The 17796-nt window shown below is 43.7% G+C and overlaps 1 protein-coding gene across 1 annotated transcript; it reads left to right on the forward strand.

Moving 5' to 3' along the window:
• Nucleotides 1-5085: 5085 nt before the first annotated feature.
• Nucleotides 5086-17330, forward strand: LOC104536691 (usherin-like). The gene is made up of 10 exons (XM_010179390.1): nt 5086-5247; nt 5524-5733; nt 7511-7749; nt 8346-8563; nt 10426-10602; nt 11622-11690; nt 13359-13447; nt 14492-14563; nt 15059-15292; nt 17241-17330. Exons 1-10 carry the CDS (start codon nt 5086-5088, stop codon nt 17328-17330), a joined length of 1560 nt encoding a protein of 519 aa, XP_010177692.1.
• The last annotated feature ends 466 nt before the right edge of the window (nt 17331-17796 follow it).

Below are 17796 nucleotides of genomic sequence, written 5' to 3' on the forward strand. Positions count from 1 at the left end.
GTTTAGTACTTTTATTATTAGCATTTGAACAGTGAAGATGAATAGCAATGTTAAGAGGCTCAAATTATCACAGTGCTAGAAGCCTGGACCAAAAATCTATCCCATTATATGTTTATGGCCTCCCTAAAGATGCTAGCTGAATGTTGAAGAGGGAAAATTATGGATCCAAGGATGGGCAATCAGAAAGCACACATTTGTTTACTACTTCTTTGTACCCCTGCTCATGAGTGGATGCAATTATTTCTTTCCCTTGTCTTTCCTGTCACCCATAGATTGCAACCACTTTTGAAACTTTCTACTTTGCTAGTACCTGCCTGACACTGCAGTGCCCAGATGTGCATTCATTATCCTAATGCTGAATGTTAGATTTTGTAGACAAGGCTTGTGCTCTGAGCTGTGCTGACGTTGCATAAGTAACTCCAAATTACCCAGGCTGCGTGCCGGTCAGTTCTGATGAGAAGAAAGACTTGTGAAGGGTGCTGCAACTGATGGCAAGAGGGAGCTGCTCTGAGTTTCTCTAATTTTAACCAGCTGAGACTATGGTCACTTCAATTTTCTTGCAGACTGCTGTCTGCACAAACACAACTGAAAATTGGGTGCTGTGTTTCTGAAACTTGCTGATGTCGTGTCTTATATACCCCTACAATATCTTGCTATCTTGGAGAATAATTACACTGCATTTATGCATATGTAGGGTTAGAAATGGAACAAATTTGAGTAAAGAAATTCAAAGCAAAGTCTCAAAGTAGTGCCATGTCTTCGTGACCTCCATGAAACAACTCTAGAAAGAGAGGAGTGGTATGAAACCTTCTCTGCTACTCTTGGTCTCTACTGGTATGTGCCAACTCGTGCCAGCATTGAATCCTTTTTGGAAAGATGCATAGTCATAGGTGTGTGCAGTCCATGGATCCCCTAAGGGCAGAGACTCAAGTGGTACCTGACTCTTATACACAGGGGTGAAGAGTTATGTGCACATGTGAAAGGGGTGGCTTGAAGTTAGATAGTGCTTGTGTGCTGAACCCACAGCGCTACCTAACTGCCCTACAGCTCTAATTAGTGCTCAAAGCTGAAGATAGGTAGTTATTTACTAATGAGACATTTAAAAAAGGCAAATAGCTGGCCAGGGTTAGGGTAGGCACGTCCTCTTCCAAACCGCTGCTCAGTCAGCCATGGTTGCACTTCTTCATGTAATCAGAGAAGTGTGATCAAGGGATTTCTTTTGTGGTTTGGGGAACTTTTGGCCATGCATTGTGTTTTCTGCCTTAATCCTGGACTACCTTTGTCCTTTGAGAGGGGCTTAATTTGAGTGCTTTATTTTGCAAGCTTCTTTACCTTCCCTTTCTCATCGTGGCAAACTCATAGTACTCACCTGGTTTATCATTGCTTTTCTTCTTCTAGTGTCTTTCTTGTGCTGCAGCACTGGCGGAGCTGTGGAAGCATATATCCAGCTGTTTCCCTTAGTTCCCATTAGTACCTTCTATACTGAGTAAATACCTTCACATATGATCTCAATTTGATGAAAGAAAAGCTGGTTCTTTAGTCTAAAACATAGCTTCATTGGTAAGGACCTAGGGTTTCAAGAGTGTTGTAGCAGATGAACCTGTGTGGCTCAGGGATGGAGTAAGTTATCTAATAGGCTTCTTCCACTGTAAGCATCTACAGTACCATGATTTTTTTGCATCTATGCCCAAGGGTTGTTGTGATTTTGTTGCCCTTTATGGGAGGAGTTGTTACTCAGCTTTACTAAGCTTGAACAGACTAAGCTCACTGTGGTAAGGCTGGGGCCATTTTCTCAGCACTTCCTTTCCTGCTCCTTTTAGGTTTTTCTCCTTCTTGCTATGCCAATGAACCTTGAGGTTGTCCTATGATCATTTTGAGTGACAGCTGATCACCAGTTTCTTCCAGGAGCAGAGATTGGTGAAGGCTCATTTATGATGGAAGAAAAACAAGCTTAGTTACCTGTAACTTGAATTCTTCATCCCTCTAAGTATATGGCCTCCAGAAAGGTTTCCCTCTTCTCTCTATCTGGCTCCATTTCAAAGTGCGGTCTGGGCCAGGGGCCAGCAGGTTGATAAAGCATTTTAAAGAGTAACTCGTGTAGCTGATTTCAGAGCCCTCTCCTGGCTTTCTGGGGATAGTGCAGCCATTAGCAGCAGCACATCTTTTGGCAGGGTGCTGAGCCATGCACCGTGATGTCAGACTTAATGCTTTTGGAGGCAGTATATTTAGAAAGTCAAGTTATAAGAAACTTTTGTTGGCTTTCTGCTGTCTATGTTTTGCCATTCAATACATCCCTGAAATGTGATCACTGCTTGCTTGCTTGCCCCATGTGCCTATGGGCTCTTTTATAATCTTAAGTTATAAGCAGCAGGTAGTACTGTTGCCTATTAAGCTCTTTACATTTCTATATGAATGCAGTTAAATATTTTCTTGTGCTGATTATAAAATTTAGAAGGAATTTTTGTGAGCCTCAAAAGCTTTTTACAAAAGTCCAAACCGTGAAATTCCAGTTTAAACAGGCTAGCCAAGCAACAGCTTTCATCCATTACTGTTTTGCGGTGACTTTGAGGATCCATGACCAAACCTCTGATTTTAACAGGCAGTCCTCATTGTGGCTTCTGTTGCCATGTGGTCCCACTTCTTAATGCAAAGAAGTGGCTAAACATCAGCATTTCCATCTGCAGTCAGTTCTGGGCACTTACTGCTCCAAGTCTCCAGACCAGGATTTACTTGGATGGCAGTTCTCAAAGGCAAATATTATTATACCCATCCATCCTTTCACAGATGGTTGAGCAGAAGCAGAGGGAGTTAAGGGAATCCAGCTTAGGTCAGTGTAAATCCAGAATTTAGATCCTCAGAAGTCCTGTTCAGCTGTCACAATTGTCTCAGAAGCTGGCATTAGAGAGTTTCACAGATGCCTAGCAGTTTTCTGCTGGAAATACAGCAGGGGTGAGTAGCTCGTGTCTGTCTAGAAAGCACACTTAGAGTATTCCTGTCCCTCAGTCCCACACACACATGGCTGTGACCTCGGCCTTTTTTCAAGAGGAATAGGCATGTGGGGCCTGGGAGATGGACTGCAACCTCAGCTCCCCCGCCATCTCTCTGGGGAAGGGCTGGGTAACTGTATCTGCTCCCACTTGCTTCTGCTCTGCCCAGTCAACCTTGTTTTCATGCACAGTGAAACAGCCCTGAAGGGAGCACTGGGAGCACCCCAAGTACAAAGGTGGGTCATCCACTTGGGCATTCCCTCTCTGAAGGGGACAGGCTTGACTCTCTCCACTGAAGCATGTGATTGAACCTGATTTACCTGCCTCCTGGAGTCCTTTAACCGCTTAGCTGTAGTGTGAAAGGGGATGAGCATTCTCTTTTCCTTTGTCCTATGACAGTGTTTTAAAATAAAAGCCCTTGTTTGTCTGAAATAAGGCTTGTTTTCTGGAAGACAAGGCATGGGCACCTATGATAGGAGAGGGATTGATGAAGGAAGGTGTCTCCATCCAGCTCTCAGTGAAGTGTGTGCATCTCAAATGAGTTGCATCCCTCTCTCCTCCAGATTTCCTAGGAGGTCCCATTCTGAAGCTGAATTCCTGTGCTACACAGGAAGCCTCTGTTTCTAACTCCTCACCTTCAGTTTTGCTGTGGGCAGCTTGCTCGGCAGGTCAGGTCTGACATTGTTACGCTCTGTGCTCATTAAGGCCACAGTCTGGATATAACTGGAGCGTTTGAACTCAGGTCAGTGCTGAGTCAATGCCAGTGGCACACTCAGAGCTGCTCTTTCCATATGTGGCTTATTCTCTCCACAAAGAAATATGCCCCTTGCAATGAACGACTGTGGGCAAATCTTTGTGGCAGCTGGGACTGAACTGAGCTAGAGGGTTTGACCTACTGCAGTAAAGTGAACAGAGTTTGACTTTATGAAAAGTTCACAACAGAGATATATTACTGACTTCACTGAAAATGAAAGTACTTTGGCTGAGCTTTTTATTGTAGGGCATAATCTGTACTTAAGTAGTCTCTCACTGGATGGTGCTATACATTACTGATGGAATCGGACAGGAACTTTGGGGTTGCAACTGGCAGAACCACAATCCTCAAAGCCACTGAGATGGTTTTTGGCCTTTTTCCTTCCCCAGTCCTCTTGTGAAGTGTCCTGTGGTCTTGGAACTTACTATTGCAAGCTGGAAGGACTCTGGGGACAGTTTCTCTTATTTCTTAACATCCTGGTTTTTTTGTGAGGCATAGTCCCACCATCCACTTCCCCAGGACCTCTGCCCAGTGTAGATCACATAAGAACATGTTTTACTGTAGTTAGAACCCCTTGACATGAAAGCTTACTAAGGAATACTTCTACTAAAAAAATCACTCAGACAGTCCTCTTGTATTGCCATTTAGATCTATCATTCTGATTGATCACTATGTGGTTGGCTAATATTGAGCCTAATTTAACCCTATATGCTCACGCATCCATCTATTCTGTCTATTGTACCTGACATTCTACAAATTACTTACTCATGCAAATGATGACCTAAGGCAACCTTTTATGATATTTGTGTTAAATTATACAAATGGTTTTTGATAAATAAGATTATACATCCTTCCATATGTTTATTCACTCCTTGATGAAAGCAAAATTTAATTTTCATGCAGATTTGTTGGAGAGTGTGTTTAATAAGTGCTGAGTTTTATGTAGTCTGCAGATCACTCTGGTTTTGGTAAGCTGACAAAATCAGTAGGCACAGTTCATAGAGACATGTGGTTTTTAATCAGGCCTAATTCAAGCTGCTAAATTTTGAAATCTTGGAACTGAAGCCATTGCCTTTGTGCTCATGCAATAAAGCAAATGTTGCTGTGAAAATAAATGAGAGATACTGCCTTAACTACACTTTTCAATGGTCTTTATTTATATTATGGGTTACTCATAATGTTGCCAAATGATTGGTACGCTGATATATTTTAAAGAGAGGAATGTACCTATAAAGCTTTCTGGTTTTAAAGATTAACTAGAGTTTTGCTTATGCAATTCAGTCAAGTTGAGCATCACTTGTGTCACACAGTGCCAGGCTGAATTCACTAGGGCTGCTTGCATACATGAAGGAAATGAGTAAAAAGGAGAAATTGGCAGGACTGAATATCAGTATTGTTGTTCAGATGTCTTTGGAAACATTACCACTGTTGATCACAGCTTCTGAAGGAGTCCTCCTTGTATGGCATGACACAGACAGTGGTGGTAATTCCGAGTTTGGGGATCAGGTATGAAGAAGACACATGAACACGCACTGCCTGAGACATGAAATCTGCTTCTTTTCTCTGAATGTAGCAGTGGGAAATATTTCATTCTTCTGATAGAAAGTCACTGGATCAGTACAGGTGCTGGAGGGCAGTCAAGGGATATTCTCCATGGGCGTCATTGCACTGTTGTTTCTTTTTTCCAGTGTCAGTACAGCTGCAGTAGCATCCCTGTATATCCATGTATGTTTGTAGGCTTGAGCCCTCTGCTAACGGTGTCTCTGTTTTTCTGTGCCAAAGGTGTGGTCAGTAAACTCAGCAGGCCGGACGCCGAGCGGCTGGTCCCGCTGCCGGACAGGCCCTGCCCCTCCTGAGGGCCTGGGAGCTCCTCTCTTCAACACGGTGGCATCCACAGTGGCTGTGGTGAACATCAACCCTCCTCTTAAGCCAAACGGGGTGGTCAGTATCTACAGGCTGTTTTCTAATGATACCAGAGGGACTGATGTGGTGGTGAGTACTGACAACACTGTTTCTATACTTCCAGCTGAGCTTGTATTTTCCAGCTGCTACTGCTGGTTGCAGACTGTCTTCCCCTCCTGCACTCCAGTGATTAACTGCTCTGCAATGCTCTCTTCTGGCCAAAGTGCCACCAGCACTTTCACCCACCTAAATGTGCTTCTCAAGGAACTAAGCTCATCATTAAACCCTTCTCATGTGGTGATGTGCTGTGACAATGTGATGTGAATCAGAAGCATTGTTCAGGGGGTGGCTGACCATGCAAACAAAACACCTCCAGACAGCTCCTGCCAGTCCAAATGGTGCAGGTGGAAACTGCAGCCAGTAGGTAACAGTTGTGTGCTTTGGATAGCCTACAGACTTGAAGTTCAGAAGAAAGTGCTGTACAAGAGTTTCCCTTAAAAAACTTTCCTGTTGGTAAGAAGTATTTAATGATTGAACACTGAAGAATAGTGCAAATAGCAAAGGAACTTTTGTGTTTGGTATCTCAGCCTAGACATTAGGTGTCCAGAAATGACTGATCTCAGCTTAGGAAATCTACAGGGCTTCATTAGCAGTACAAAATAGGTAGATGTGAGGAAAGGCTGGGGCTGTGGAAGGTGCCTGGAACAGTTATCACCAAATCAGTGCAAAATACTTGAGTACTTCTTTGTCTGTAACACTGTCTGTTCATTTTTTCACAAGTAGGCAAAGAGAATTTTTTCCCTTGTCGCATCTTGCTCAGCTTGGAGTGCTAGGGACACCTTCCCAGGTCAACAGTCCTTTCTGTGAGCTTAAGTTGCCTACGGGTTGCACATTACGTATTTATTCCTTCCAGTGCAATTGGCTGTGTTTGTGTCTGATTCAGCCAGTTCATCTCATTGGTGCCTGTATGCCCCTTGATTTCCAGCCCCTCACACATCTCTGGCTCTGGCATCAAGAAGTACCAAGTGCTTGCTTGCTTGACTCTTTCCTTTCTATTTTTTTTACTGCACTCTGCTATATTACATGCTGCCAAATAGGAACAGATGTTGCCTCTCATTGGTGTTTTCTATGTATTTTTATTTCTTTGGCTTAATAAGCTATACTTGCAAACAACTACAGCAATGAGGTGAAGTGGCAGTTCCTGTGAGCAGTTTCAGAACAAGGGCACCATTTCCTTTGCAAGAACTGCCAGGTCTCCTTTGCTGAGCGTAGGAGAGTTTCCTAACAGGCTTACTCAGCACTATGGCCATTTGAATGCAGAAACGCATCCTGTTGGCCCTCAACTTAGAGGTACCTACCATAGAGCACATTCTCCTGTCTGGGAGTAAGCTGATCCACCAGACATTTTCATACCACTCTGCCCAGTGCTATGTCCTGTACTCACATTGAGAAACCTTGTGAGATACTCATGAGTATTTGCTAGCCCACTTATCATGGAGTTATTTTTCCACATTAATTTCTTTTTGCTTCAGTACTACTTATCCCAGCATTTCTCTTTGAAGTTCTTCTGTTTCTCTGTTCCTGAGAATGCCATTTGCAAGTTGACACACAGTGGTCACAGCTCAACTTAAGTCATCTGTGAGGCCACTGATGGCATGGTCTTTTCCTTTGAACAGTGCCCTTTAACTTCATAATGAGAGAAAAATGAGTGCAGAGTTCCCAGTACACAACAGCTGCATTAATGTCAAACTTAAAGGACATGCAGAACCTTGTGCCTGTCTTCTTCTGGAGTTAATTCACCTCCGTAACTCTTATTTAGTACCTGTGGTGCTTGAAGCTGTGACAAGTTCCCTCTTAATTTTTATAGCTGTCAGAAGGGACTGCCACCCAGCAGACAATACATGGGCTAAAACCTTTTACCACATACTCCATTGGCGTAGAGGCCTGCACCTGTTTCAACTGTTGCAGCAAAGGACCCATGGCCCAAATCACCACGCAGCCGGCTCCACCGTCGGAGCAGCCTCCTCCGCAGATCCGCACCGTGACCTCCAGGAATGCCTCTTTCCAGTGGAGTGCTCCTCAGTCACCGAACGGAGTTGTCACCAGGTAGGAGCTGCCACCCAGCTGAAACTGCCCACCTTGGCTAGCAGTGGTGACAGAACATTTTTCCTGGACATCAGCTGGAATTGCAGGGCTGAGAGTACTGGAAAGTTGTGACAGTCATGCTCCTTCTTCCCAGTGTTGGTGGTGATATCCTGTGTGGCCCAAATACCATCTAGGAAGCATTTAAACACAACGATTGCTTTTCTCCTGAGCAGGGTATTAAGGTGGGATGAAGGTGGAGAGGATGAGTTGTTGTGAGTGGAGGTAATTGCCTGACAACTGTGGTTGCACAGCCAAAAAGTTGTAAGATCAACTGGCAGCAAAGAGACAGCTGCATCTTATAGTTACTTAGGCAAATACTGATTTGCAGAAGTGAGCAGAAAGGTAACTGGCATCAATGCTTTCACTGAGAATGTGACTGACAACCACGATTGCTCATAGGCATCTTATAGCTGGGGCCAAAATCTCCAAGAGAAAAACTGGGATCAGATCTGTTCTCTTCTCTAGTAGAAAGACATACAGCAATTAGGATGAAATGTATGGTTGGCTGTTATGCTATTAAGGCTCTTGATTAATCAAAATCTTAACTTTCTTCTCAGCTATGAGCTCCATGTGTATATGGCTTGTCCCCTGAACCTACAGCCAGCAGTGAAAGCTTGCAGTCCTGGCCCAACTGAGGTGAAGTATACAGGAAAAGGCCAGAGTGCAAACGTGTCCAACCTAGAGCCTTACACGACTTACAACCTGCGAGTCGTGTCTTACAACTCTGTTGGCAGCAGCGCCTCAGAGTGGATTGGTTTCACTACGGAAAAGGAGCGTGAGTATGACAAATGGTTCACTGATCAGCAATGTCCGCTTCTGATGCACGGGGCTGCAGAGCACCAAATGACTCCTCCACCTCTGTGAAAGATGATGTCCCCAGAAAACTGCTCTTCTGGTCACTGTGCCTCTGCTGCCCATTCATTGAAATTCTGCACTGGAGCTTGACTGCTCATTCCTACAAAAATATTTCTTTGCTCATCATCTGATATCACAGTCTCTGTCTTGGGAGCCTGGAAACCTTCTGTCTTACTGAGAATGGGCAGCAAAGCTGCAGAACATAAAATGTTCAAGTATTACCAGAAGGGTGATGTGTAGTAATAAATATATAGCCATAAATAATCCCTAGGAAAAGAGGAGATCTTGAAAGAGACCTGGTGATTCCTTTTAGGAATACCACCCTAATTCATGCCACACTTCTGCCAGGGCTCATGAGAGTTTTCCTTAGGTGTCATCTGAATGATTGGATCCTTGTTGACAATGAAGAAAGAATACATTGCTACCTATCTAACCATCACAAGCAGTACTTTAAGGCCATGTGGTGGTCTGCATGGAAATTTAGCATGCAGAACCTGTGCCTGCAGCCAGAATAGATTTTGCCATCAAAACTGAATTTGTAGTGGTCTAACATCAGCTTCTATTAAAAAGATCTATAGTGCTGTAGCCAGAGTCATTTCCTAACAGATGAGACGGGCATTTCACCTCAGCCTGCCAGGTCAGGGCAAAGAGGATGTTCACTTTTTATCTCATAGTCTTGTCTCAGGATTTAAGAATCACCTTTCTAAAAATGCCTTTTGCATCACTTGGTAGTTCTGCCTAGTAATTACTAAAAATGTGTCTGCTAAATCCTTAGCTGAAAATTTCAGGTGGAACAGCCCCAGATTTTCTTTAAGGTCACCACTGAAAAAAACCACAAAAGATCACTATCTCTAAAATTGTGTTTTATTAAATTGCAAACTAGAGAACTGGAACATGATAATGAACTTTTATATGGAGAAAATTCATAATGAACTGGTGAGACATGCAGAACACAAGGATTTGAAAGCCATTTTTAAACCCCACCCACTGGGGCTGCAGCCCTCTTCTTTCAGTCTTGTTTTTCGTGCCTTGCTGACCTCTTCACACCAGGTCTCCTGTATCACTCTGAATGTCTCCTTGCTCTTGCCTGGAAGGCTTGCTTTAGTGACAGTGGGCAATTAGCAGCAAAGTGCAGCTGGACAAGCAGCTTTTCTTATGAACAAACCAGCATGTACTGGGCACATAGCTTAACGGCAAAGCCACAAGAAAGGACCACCTCAAACTTAAATGAAGTCTTTTGTCAGCAAGCGGTTGAGCCCAACTGATGAACTCTTCCTCCCTGAAGTGAGTTCTGGGTTTCTTTGCTCTCTGTCTGCCATCTGCTCTTGTTTTTTCTAAAACCCCATGTTTTCCTATATGTGCATGTATTAAAAGATTATCTTGGGCAATTTCTTGGGGCTTGCAAAAGAGTCCTCTCCTTAGCAGTTCAGTTCCCATAGACCAGCAGGCTGCAGCTGAAATTGCACAACCTCCTGTGTCTCCCTGTCCCCCACCTTAAGCTGGGATTTAATTTCCACCGTTTTAGTGTCTGTACCACATACACAAAGGCAAAGGAAGGGAGCTCTAGGTCCTTATTTTAAAGATATGACATCTTTCTGCTTTCTCAGTGTAGAGGCTGGCAGCTTTTTCTTCTTTCCTTGTATCTTCCCTACTCATACACATGTACAAGAGAGAGGGAGTGCATACGACAGAGAGCTTGTATCATGCAGAGCCTCCTTTTCTGCACTGTGTAACTCAGTCATGCCTGTTGGCTAAAAATGAGCTTTCGTCCTTCTTTTGCAGCACCTCGATACATGGCTCCATTCTCCATTGTCAGCAATTTATCCACCATCCACATAGACTGGAGTCGCACGTTTGTACTGAACGGCCGCCTGAAGGAGTATGCGTTAACTGAGAGCGGGCAACGCATCTACAGTGGCTTTGACACTGAGCTGTATTTACCAAGGACATCTGACAAAAGTCAGTTTCAATTTCGTATAACTTTCTCTTTCTGAAAGACCCTTGAGCTAAATTAATATTACTGTGTGCTAAATTTAAGAATAACTCTCCATAGCCATCCCCAGCTAAGAGCACAGGAGCACACTACAGACACACTGAAGTGCATCTAAGCAGATGCTTCAAACAGAAATCCTTGGAGCTAAGCTTCCTCTTAAACATTTTGCCTGACTGGGTGAGACTGCTCTGGCTCATTGTGAGGGTCGAGCTTTCCCAAATCCTGGAGTTGTGTTGCAATTCCACCTCTCAAGGCTGCACTGTGGGAAATGCATGGAAATCTTCAGTTTCAGAAAAGACTGAAGCCTGATTTTTTTCTTGAAGCAAAACTAAGCCAGTAGTTCTTGGAATAAGCCATGTTTTGAAATTTAGTTTCTCTTTCAGAAATTTGCAGTCTTTAAAATAAAAGGAAACTCTGCCAACGGGGGTGGGGGTGGGGGGGGTGGGAATAAGAAAAAAGGAAAAAAGAACCAAGAAAAAAATGTTTTCTGTCTTTAAGGGGCTGAGATTTTTTTTGTCTTTTAAAGGATTTTTGTCATTTATTTTATTACTTTTCTCCAATAGTGCTAATATATATTTTTTTATTTACTCAAACATTCTTAACATTTTTGTATCAGCTGTGAAAGGAGTATGAGGCATTTAGAACAAAATGACGAGTAAATTTAAAGTGGACAGCCATGTGTCAATGGGAGAGGGAGGATTTGGTGGTGAAAGAGGAACATGATTTGTAGCAACATCTTAGTGGTGACCACCTATGATCCACCGTGGTTTGTAGTTCAGAAGCTTAATACCCATGTCTAAGGGATTATGAGGCTCTGACCTGGGACTCAGATGGGTTACGATGGGTTATGTGATATGTCTGCCTTCGCTTTTCAGACCTGTCCATCTATACTGGTGGATCATGGTGACAAAGCAGCATCTACAGAATTTGATTTCTCCTGCTAATGGTATTTTCTAACCTTTTTGCTCAGCCTTTTTGTTTCAAGTGACCTGTATCACCGATGAAGGGAGCGCCATGACACCAGTCATCAAGTACAGCGCTGGAGATGGAGTTGGTAAATATGTGAAGAAATTAACTAGCACCTATTGATTTTATGTGTTTATGGGATAAATTTGATATGTCATGCATGCCAGACAGGATGGCAGCTTATTGCAGGATCAGGGGATCCCTTAGTGCCTTTAGGGTATGAGGTATGTAGGTAATGTGCCTTTTTTGCTATGGATGGCTTTCTGTTTCTTTACATAATGATCAGCTTCAGATCCTTTCTCCGGATGTGTAATAGTTTTTTCTTTTACTTTTACTCAAATATTTTGCTTTAAAATGTAGTGCTTTTTCCTCCTGAATAGAATCTGCTTGCTTCCAGATTTTATTTCCAAATTAATGTTATCCTGAATTCTAATCCTGTCTTCCTACATTCCTCCTCAGTTTAACACTGAAAATATATTTCCTCTCTTCTCCCTTCATCCCACCCACCCCAGCAAGTGGCAGCCTCCTGCTCCTTTCATGCAAACCAAGCAGCCCAGTCTCTGCAGTTTCCCTAACTGTGTTCCCCTAACCAGTTTATGAGAGTGTTGTAAGAGATGCTGCCAGGACCTGGTTTATAACACTTGCTGCTTTCCTTCTGGCCACAAGGCCTGTGCCTGGTTGTGGAAGTGAAGGAGTTGGGTGTGATGAAATCCCAGTCAGTTGTTGTCCATTGAGTAGTAGATGCCTACCAGAAAAGTTTCAGGATTTTATCTCCTTAGTTTTCTGGGGAGCAAAGCTAACTGACATACTGGTTTTAATTTACTAATTTATTTACTGAGTTGCATCTTATTCAGATTCTTACTATAGACAGGCCGTGTGTTTGCTGTTTGCAGTGTTAGTCTTAACCTTATATCCCTTTTCATGCTCTCACTCCAGCCTCCTGCAGAATTTCAGGCAAGGCTGCTGTAAAGGCATTATAAAATGTTCCCAGTTACTCTCCATTCATCACCTTCCGCAGTCTACTCTTTTTTTTTTACTTTTTGATTGCTGCTTTTAGCCAGAGTGTACTACAAACTCGATCAGCACCACAGGCAACTTGCAGTAGAGGCTTGCAAGCGAAGGTGATGGAAATTCCTTAGCAAAGAGTCTGGATTCACATGTAGGATTACAAATAACCAGGCAATCCTGTCACTGAGATTTCTTACAGCTTGTGTTGTGCATGAACAAAGCCAACCAAGTGGCTGGTGGAATAAAGGAGGAATAAAATGTTTCATATTGTTTGCTTTTGTATTAATTCATCACTCATTTCAGTTCAGTCTTCTTCCCTCTCTCTTTTTAACTGCACAGACCTGCCACTCCATAGTGCTGGAGAGAATGTCCTCTGTCTTCTGTCTGTACTGCTCTGAAATTACTGTAGTCATTTCCACTCTTCAAGGTTATTTGGAGAACCCTTCTTTTCTCGCATTCCACCTCCACCGCCTCCTTTCTCAAGAGCTGCTGATGCAGTGGTGATTTCCAGCCTGAGCAGCAATGCCAGAACTTTAAGCATGGTCTCTTGAGGGTAGTAAGCTTTTTATTATAGCCCGCTAGCATATTGAACCATTATGCCACCTTGAACGTAAGTGCAAATAAGCACATGACGACAAAATTACTTAAATTTCTGCCTAATTTATTAGCAAGGAAAGGGATAGCATATTGTTAAATGCGTTCTGAAATAACATTCCCTTTCTCCCCTAATCCCTCTTGATTTTTACAGGTCTGATCTTGACAACACCTGGAGAGAAGGACAAAGCAGAGTCCAAACGTGCAAAATTCTACGACGAGTTGTGGTTTGCAGTGCTGATGGTAGTTCTAGGTTTGATCCTCTTGGCTATTCTTCTGTCCTTAATCCTTCAAAGGAAAGTCCAGAAGCAACCCTATGCACGAGACAGACCTCCTTTGGTTCCACTCCAGAAAAGAACGTCACCAATGAGTGTGTATTCATCAGGTGAAATCCATCCAGTACGTTTGGTAAAATGTAATGTTGTGTATCAATCATGTTATACTTTTATCTGCCCCCCTCCCTCTTAACGCCCCCCAAACCCACAGGAATATGACACTTGTTACAAGACTGGGAGCAGCAGTGCCTTCCATTTCCATGCCTCTTCCCAGGCACAGGCTGTGACTTGGTTCTTCTTGTCACTTCTCAGCTTCTGTTTCCTGTGAGCACCATCAAGCAGGATACTGACTCCTGCATCCTTCACGCATTCCGTCCCTTCTTGTCTCAGTGCCAAGAAGCTGCATCTGTGCCTCAGTGAAGGAGCTCTTGGAAACAATGGGATTTCCAGTGTGCCCCTTCTCCTGGCAAAGGCTAAGAGCATAAGAAACTTTTTTTTTTCTCATGGTTTTTATTCCTTTCCCTCTGCAGTCTGTCATGTGTTGTTCCTCTTGACTTTAAAACATCTTTGCTGTTGGTATGCCTGCACGATTTATTTCCATGTTCCTTCCCCTTCTCTTTTATCTTCTTTTCTCTTTTTCTTTTCCCTTTCCCTTTTTCCAGAAGCTCATGGACTCGCTTAATAGAAAGGAATATTCTACAGCACGTCAGTTGAAGGACTTAATCTGAGAATTTAGGTCTGAGAAGTTAGGACAGAGCTACTATGGAGTGGCAAAATTGCTTGTATTTTACAGTCGTTAGTGAGGTCATGTGGCAAGCAATGCTGGCTGCCCACATAGTACCTGATGACCATTTCAAAGTTAAATAGTGCCTCATCTTTGCCAGTTCCTCTACTCCTCCACATCCTGCTATATTGCTCCCCTTTGCTGAGCTGCAGGTAATTCCCTCTGAAAGGAACAGACAGCACCTGCATTGGACCCTGCCCTAATGCTTTTCCCCCTCTTTAATCTCAGTTTGAGACCATTGCTAACACGTCTGACTCATCAAGCAGCGTCACCCTAAAAAGATACACCATGCACTTTGAGGTAGAGTCGTCAGCTTGCAGAGTTGCAAGATGTGTGATGTGCCAGATGACCCAAAGAGCATGCATGAAAGCATCTTAGATTGCATGTTTCTCCTGCTGGGTGAATGCCTTGTTCCTGGTTATGATAACTGGAAAATTAAATCTGCTAACATCTTCTTGCTGTGCAAGTCTGGGATGTCATTCTCGTAGTCAAAAATCTTTGGACCTCTACCTACTGACTACTTTAAAAAAAATAGGGAGAGGGGAAAAAACAATGAGGGAAAGTCCTGTTTGACAGGGTTGGTGTTTATTTTTTTTCCTTTTAATTATGTGATTGTCCTACAATGAGAAAGGTCCATTATTTTTTTTTCTTTTCTTTTCTCCTGTTTATAACTGCATGATTTTTGAAGCATGGGTTTTCTCTGTTCTATTCCGCTCCTGTTTTGCTTTTGTTCAGCTACAGTGTTTGAGACCATAGCCTTTATTTTTGATTTCTCATTTTGTGTCTTCCTTGTAGGGGCTGGCAGATACAAAAATTCCAGGAGCTGGTTCTCCCATGAGCAACCGCAGCTTCCGTATCCCCTCTGGGGCAAGGAGACCAAGTCAGAGCCAGTTAAGTCGCACATATTCTCAGGCCTCTCTTCACCGCAGCGTCAGCCAGCTGCTCGACCTCTATGACAAAAAGCCCCTTGCTGACGAATCACCTTGGGATGCCATTATTCGCAATCATCACACTGCTCGGCGTGGCTTGGTAAGGACTCCTGGTCCTCTGTGATGCTGTTGTGCATCAGCTGCTAATGATATGCCTGCTGTGTTTGACTCATGGAAAGGTCTAAATACCAAAAGCTGCTGGAGATACAGCCAAAAGACCTAGAAGGACATGGTCAGAGATTAGATCCTCACAATCCTCCTTGCCTACTGCTCTATTCTGGAGCCATAGGTGATCACACACACTACTCCTATAGAATGTGAAAGGTCTTCATGCATCTGTCCATGGTCTCCATTGAATCAATAACTCCATGGTCTACCAGGGCTATGCACATTGAAGAATTCCCTTCTACTCGGTCAACTGATAGGCTTTTGTCTCCATGCATTTCAGCAAATGCACATGGGCGAGGAAGGGTGTTGTGGCACCCTTCACACATTCAGTGCCAGAAGCAGGAGCTTGTGTTCTAATGACTCCTGTTCTGTGACCATTTTCTGGTGGGACGTGCTCTCTGTCCTCTCCTCACTCTCAATGCAGAGATCATGCAAATGCTCAGATCATCTTGCATTTGTGACAAGTGACTTCAAACTCTGCCCACATAGGACTAGGAGGAGGTTATGGGGGCAGACAGAGCATCTGTCTTTTAATTAGAGGACAGGATTGGCCAGTGTCACCAACATGGTCCCAAACACACAGATATAAGATATTATGATTCTCGAGTCAAGGACAGTGGCAACTTCCCTTCCTCACTGTCACCAGGAAATAGGCTTTTTAATCTCTACACCCCTGGCTGCCACCCTTCCCTGAGCAAATATGTGGGAAAGGGTTCAGGGGCCAACAAGATGTGTTTGCTACCAGAAAAAGCTGACTAATAAGGTTCCTAAAAAGGGCACAGGTGGGGGTGTAGGTCATGTAAGGAGGTAACAATGTTAGAGGGAATGTGCAGTTGTTATTGAGCAGATCCTGTACAAAACACAAAGTGAACTGGTGAAGGATGGTCTGGCACCTAAGTCCAGGCAGCTTCCTTTAGCTTTTGCTTTCAATACACCAAACGGTCAGAAGAGCAGGAACATACAGGCATGCCCCAGTATGGGAGTGTTGCTACCATTGCTGCCATACCAGCTTAGACCATAACAGAAGGACCAAGGCAAACAAAGCTTAAGAAAATAGCAATACTTAGCTCTAAGCAAAACCCCTTCCAGTCTGCATTGATCTACAGCTCATGGACTTCCTGAGTGCAGGGTATTGTGACTCAGTCTTGAGTCCTTTCCTCAGAGCTATCATATCCTTGTGATTCAATTCCTTGAGGACCAGTATCCCACCCAAACTGTACTTCTACGTGATCTCATTAACCAAAAAAACAGCTGTCTGATGCTAAAAGCAGCAGCTCTTGTTCCTGCCTACTTACCTTGTGCTAACACCGTAATTTGGTTTAGCTTGCAAACCCCCCATACACCTGCTTGATGTTGGTACGCTCAAACTGTCTTACAGAATAGTCCAATGAGTTTCAGAACCGATAGTGGGTAGAAGCAGAACAAAAATTTCCTTTCACTTTTGGTGTCAAATAACCGAAACAGCATGAGCTCAGCCACTTTTTAAAACCAGCTGCTGTACATATAAAAGGTGGGATCTTGCACTCCAGCTCTTGCAGACAAACCTCCTGCAACCCTTTTCACTCAGCTCTTTCTTTTATTACACTGACTAGCTTAGCGCTGTCAGCAAGTTTTGGTCACCCTTTTTGGTCACCCCTCTGTCCATCTTGCAAATGGAGATTACTTACTATGAAAATCTAGTTGCTTTAGATCCAGGTGCCTGAATGCTTTTAGGTTCCTATCTCATGCTGGAAGAATGGGAAAACATGCAGGGAGACAGAAATGCACTCAGAACCATATTTTTAGGTAGTGGGGAGAAAAAGAAGCAAAGGGACAGGATCTCCTTTAGTCTTGTACCGCTTCGACTTATATGCTTTTTTTTTCTCTCCCCACTCCCACAGTATGCAGATGGGGATGATCTTGTCAATGTCATTAAAGGCTTCAGCACAGTAACCAAGGAGCACACCACATTCACCGACACCCACCTCTGAAGACCACCACCACCACCTTTAGAAAATGGGAAGTGGGTAACTTGCCAAAAGCAGCCTGTGTGGACTTTGGGGGAGGGCATAGGGCTGCTTCTTCCCCGCCCCATGCCCACTAGTTAAACCTGTTTGTTGGGAGGGGATGTGGGGGGTAAATTGGCCTTTTTTCACCCTCTCTTTATAACTGTATAGTAAAAACCTGTGTGTTAGCACTGACAGAAAGGTAAGAGAACAGTTTGAAAATCCCCAAGTCATACAGTAGTAGAAGACTGTGAAGGTAGGGGCCCTCATCTTTGTCTCTCATCCAACTCTCACAGTTGAGGGTTGTGGAGATGGGGGGGGCGGGTGGGGGGGGGGAGGTGTGTGTTTGGTAAGGAAAATCTTTTACCTGTCTGAAAAACAGCATGTGGCTAAAAGAAGCCTTCCTGGCAGGAGAGCCATGCCTCTTCCTGGCCTGACAACGCTCCACCAC

This window comes from Mesitornis unicolor, unplaced genomic scaffold (genome assembly GCF_000695765.1).
Source record: "Mesitornis unicolor isolate BGI_N332 unplaced genomic scaffold, ASM69576v1 scaffold53530, whole genome shotgun sequence".
NCBI lineage: Eukaryota > Metazoa > Chordata > Aves > Mesitornithiformes > Mesitornithidae > Mesitornis > Mesitornis unicolor.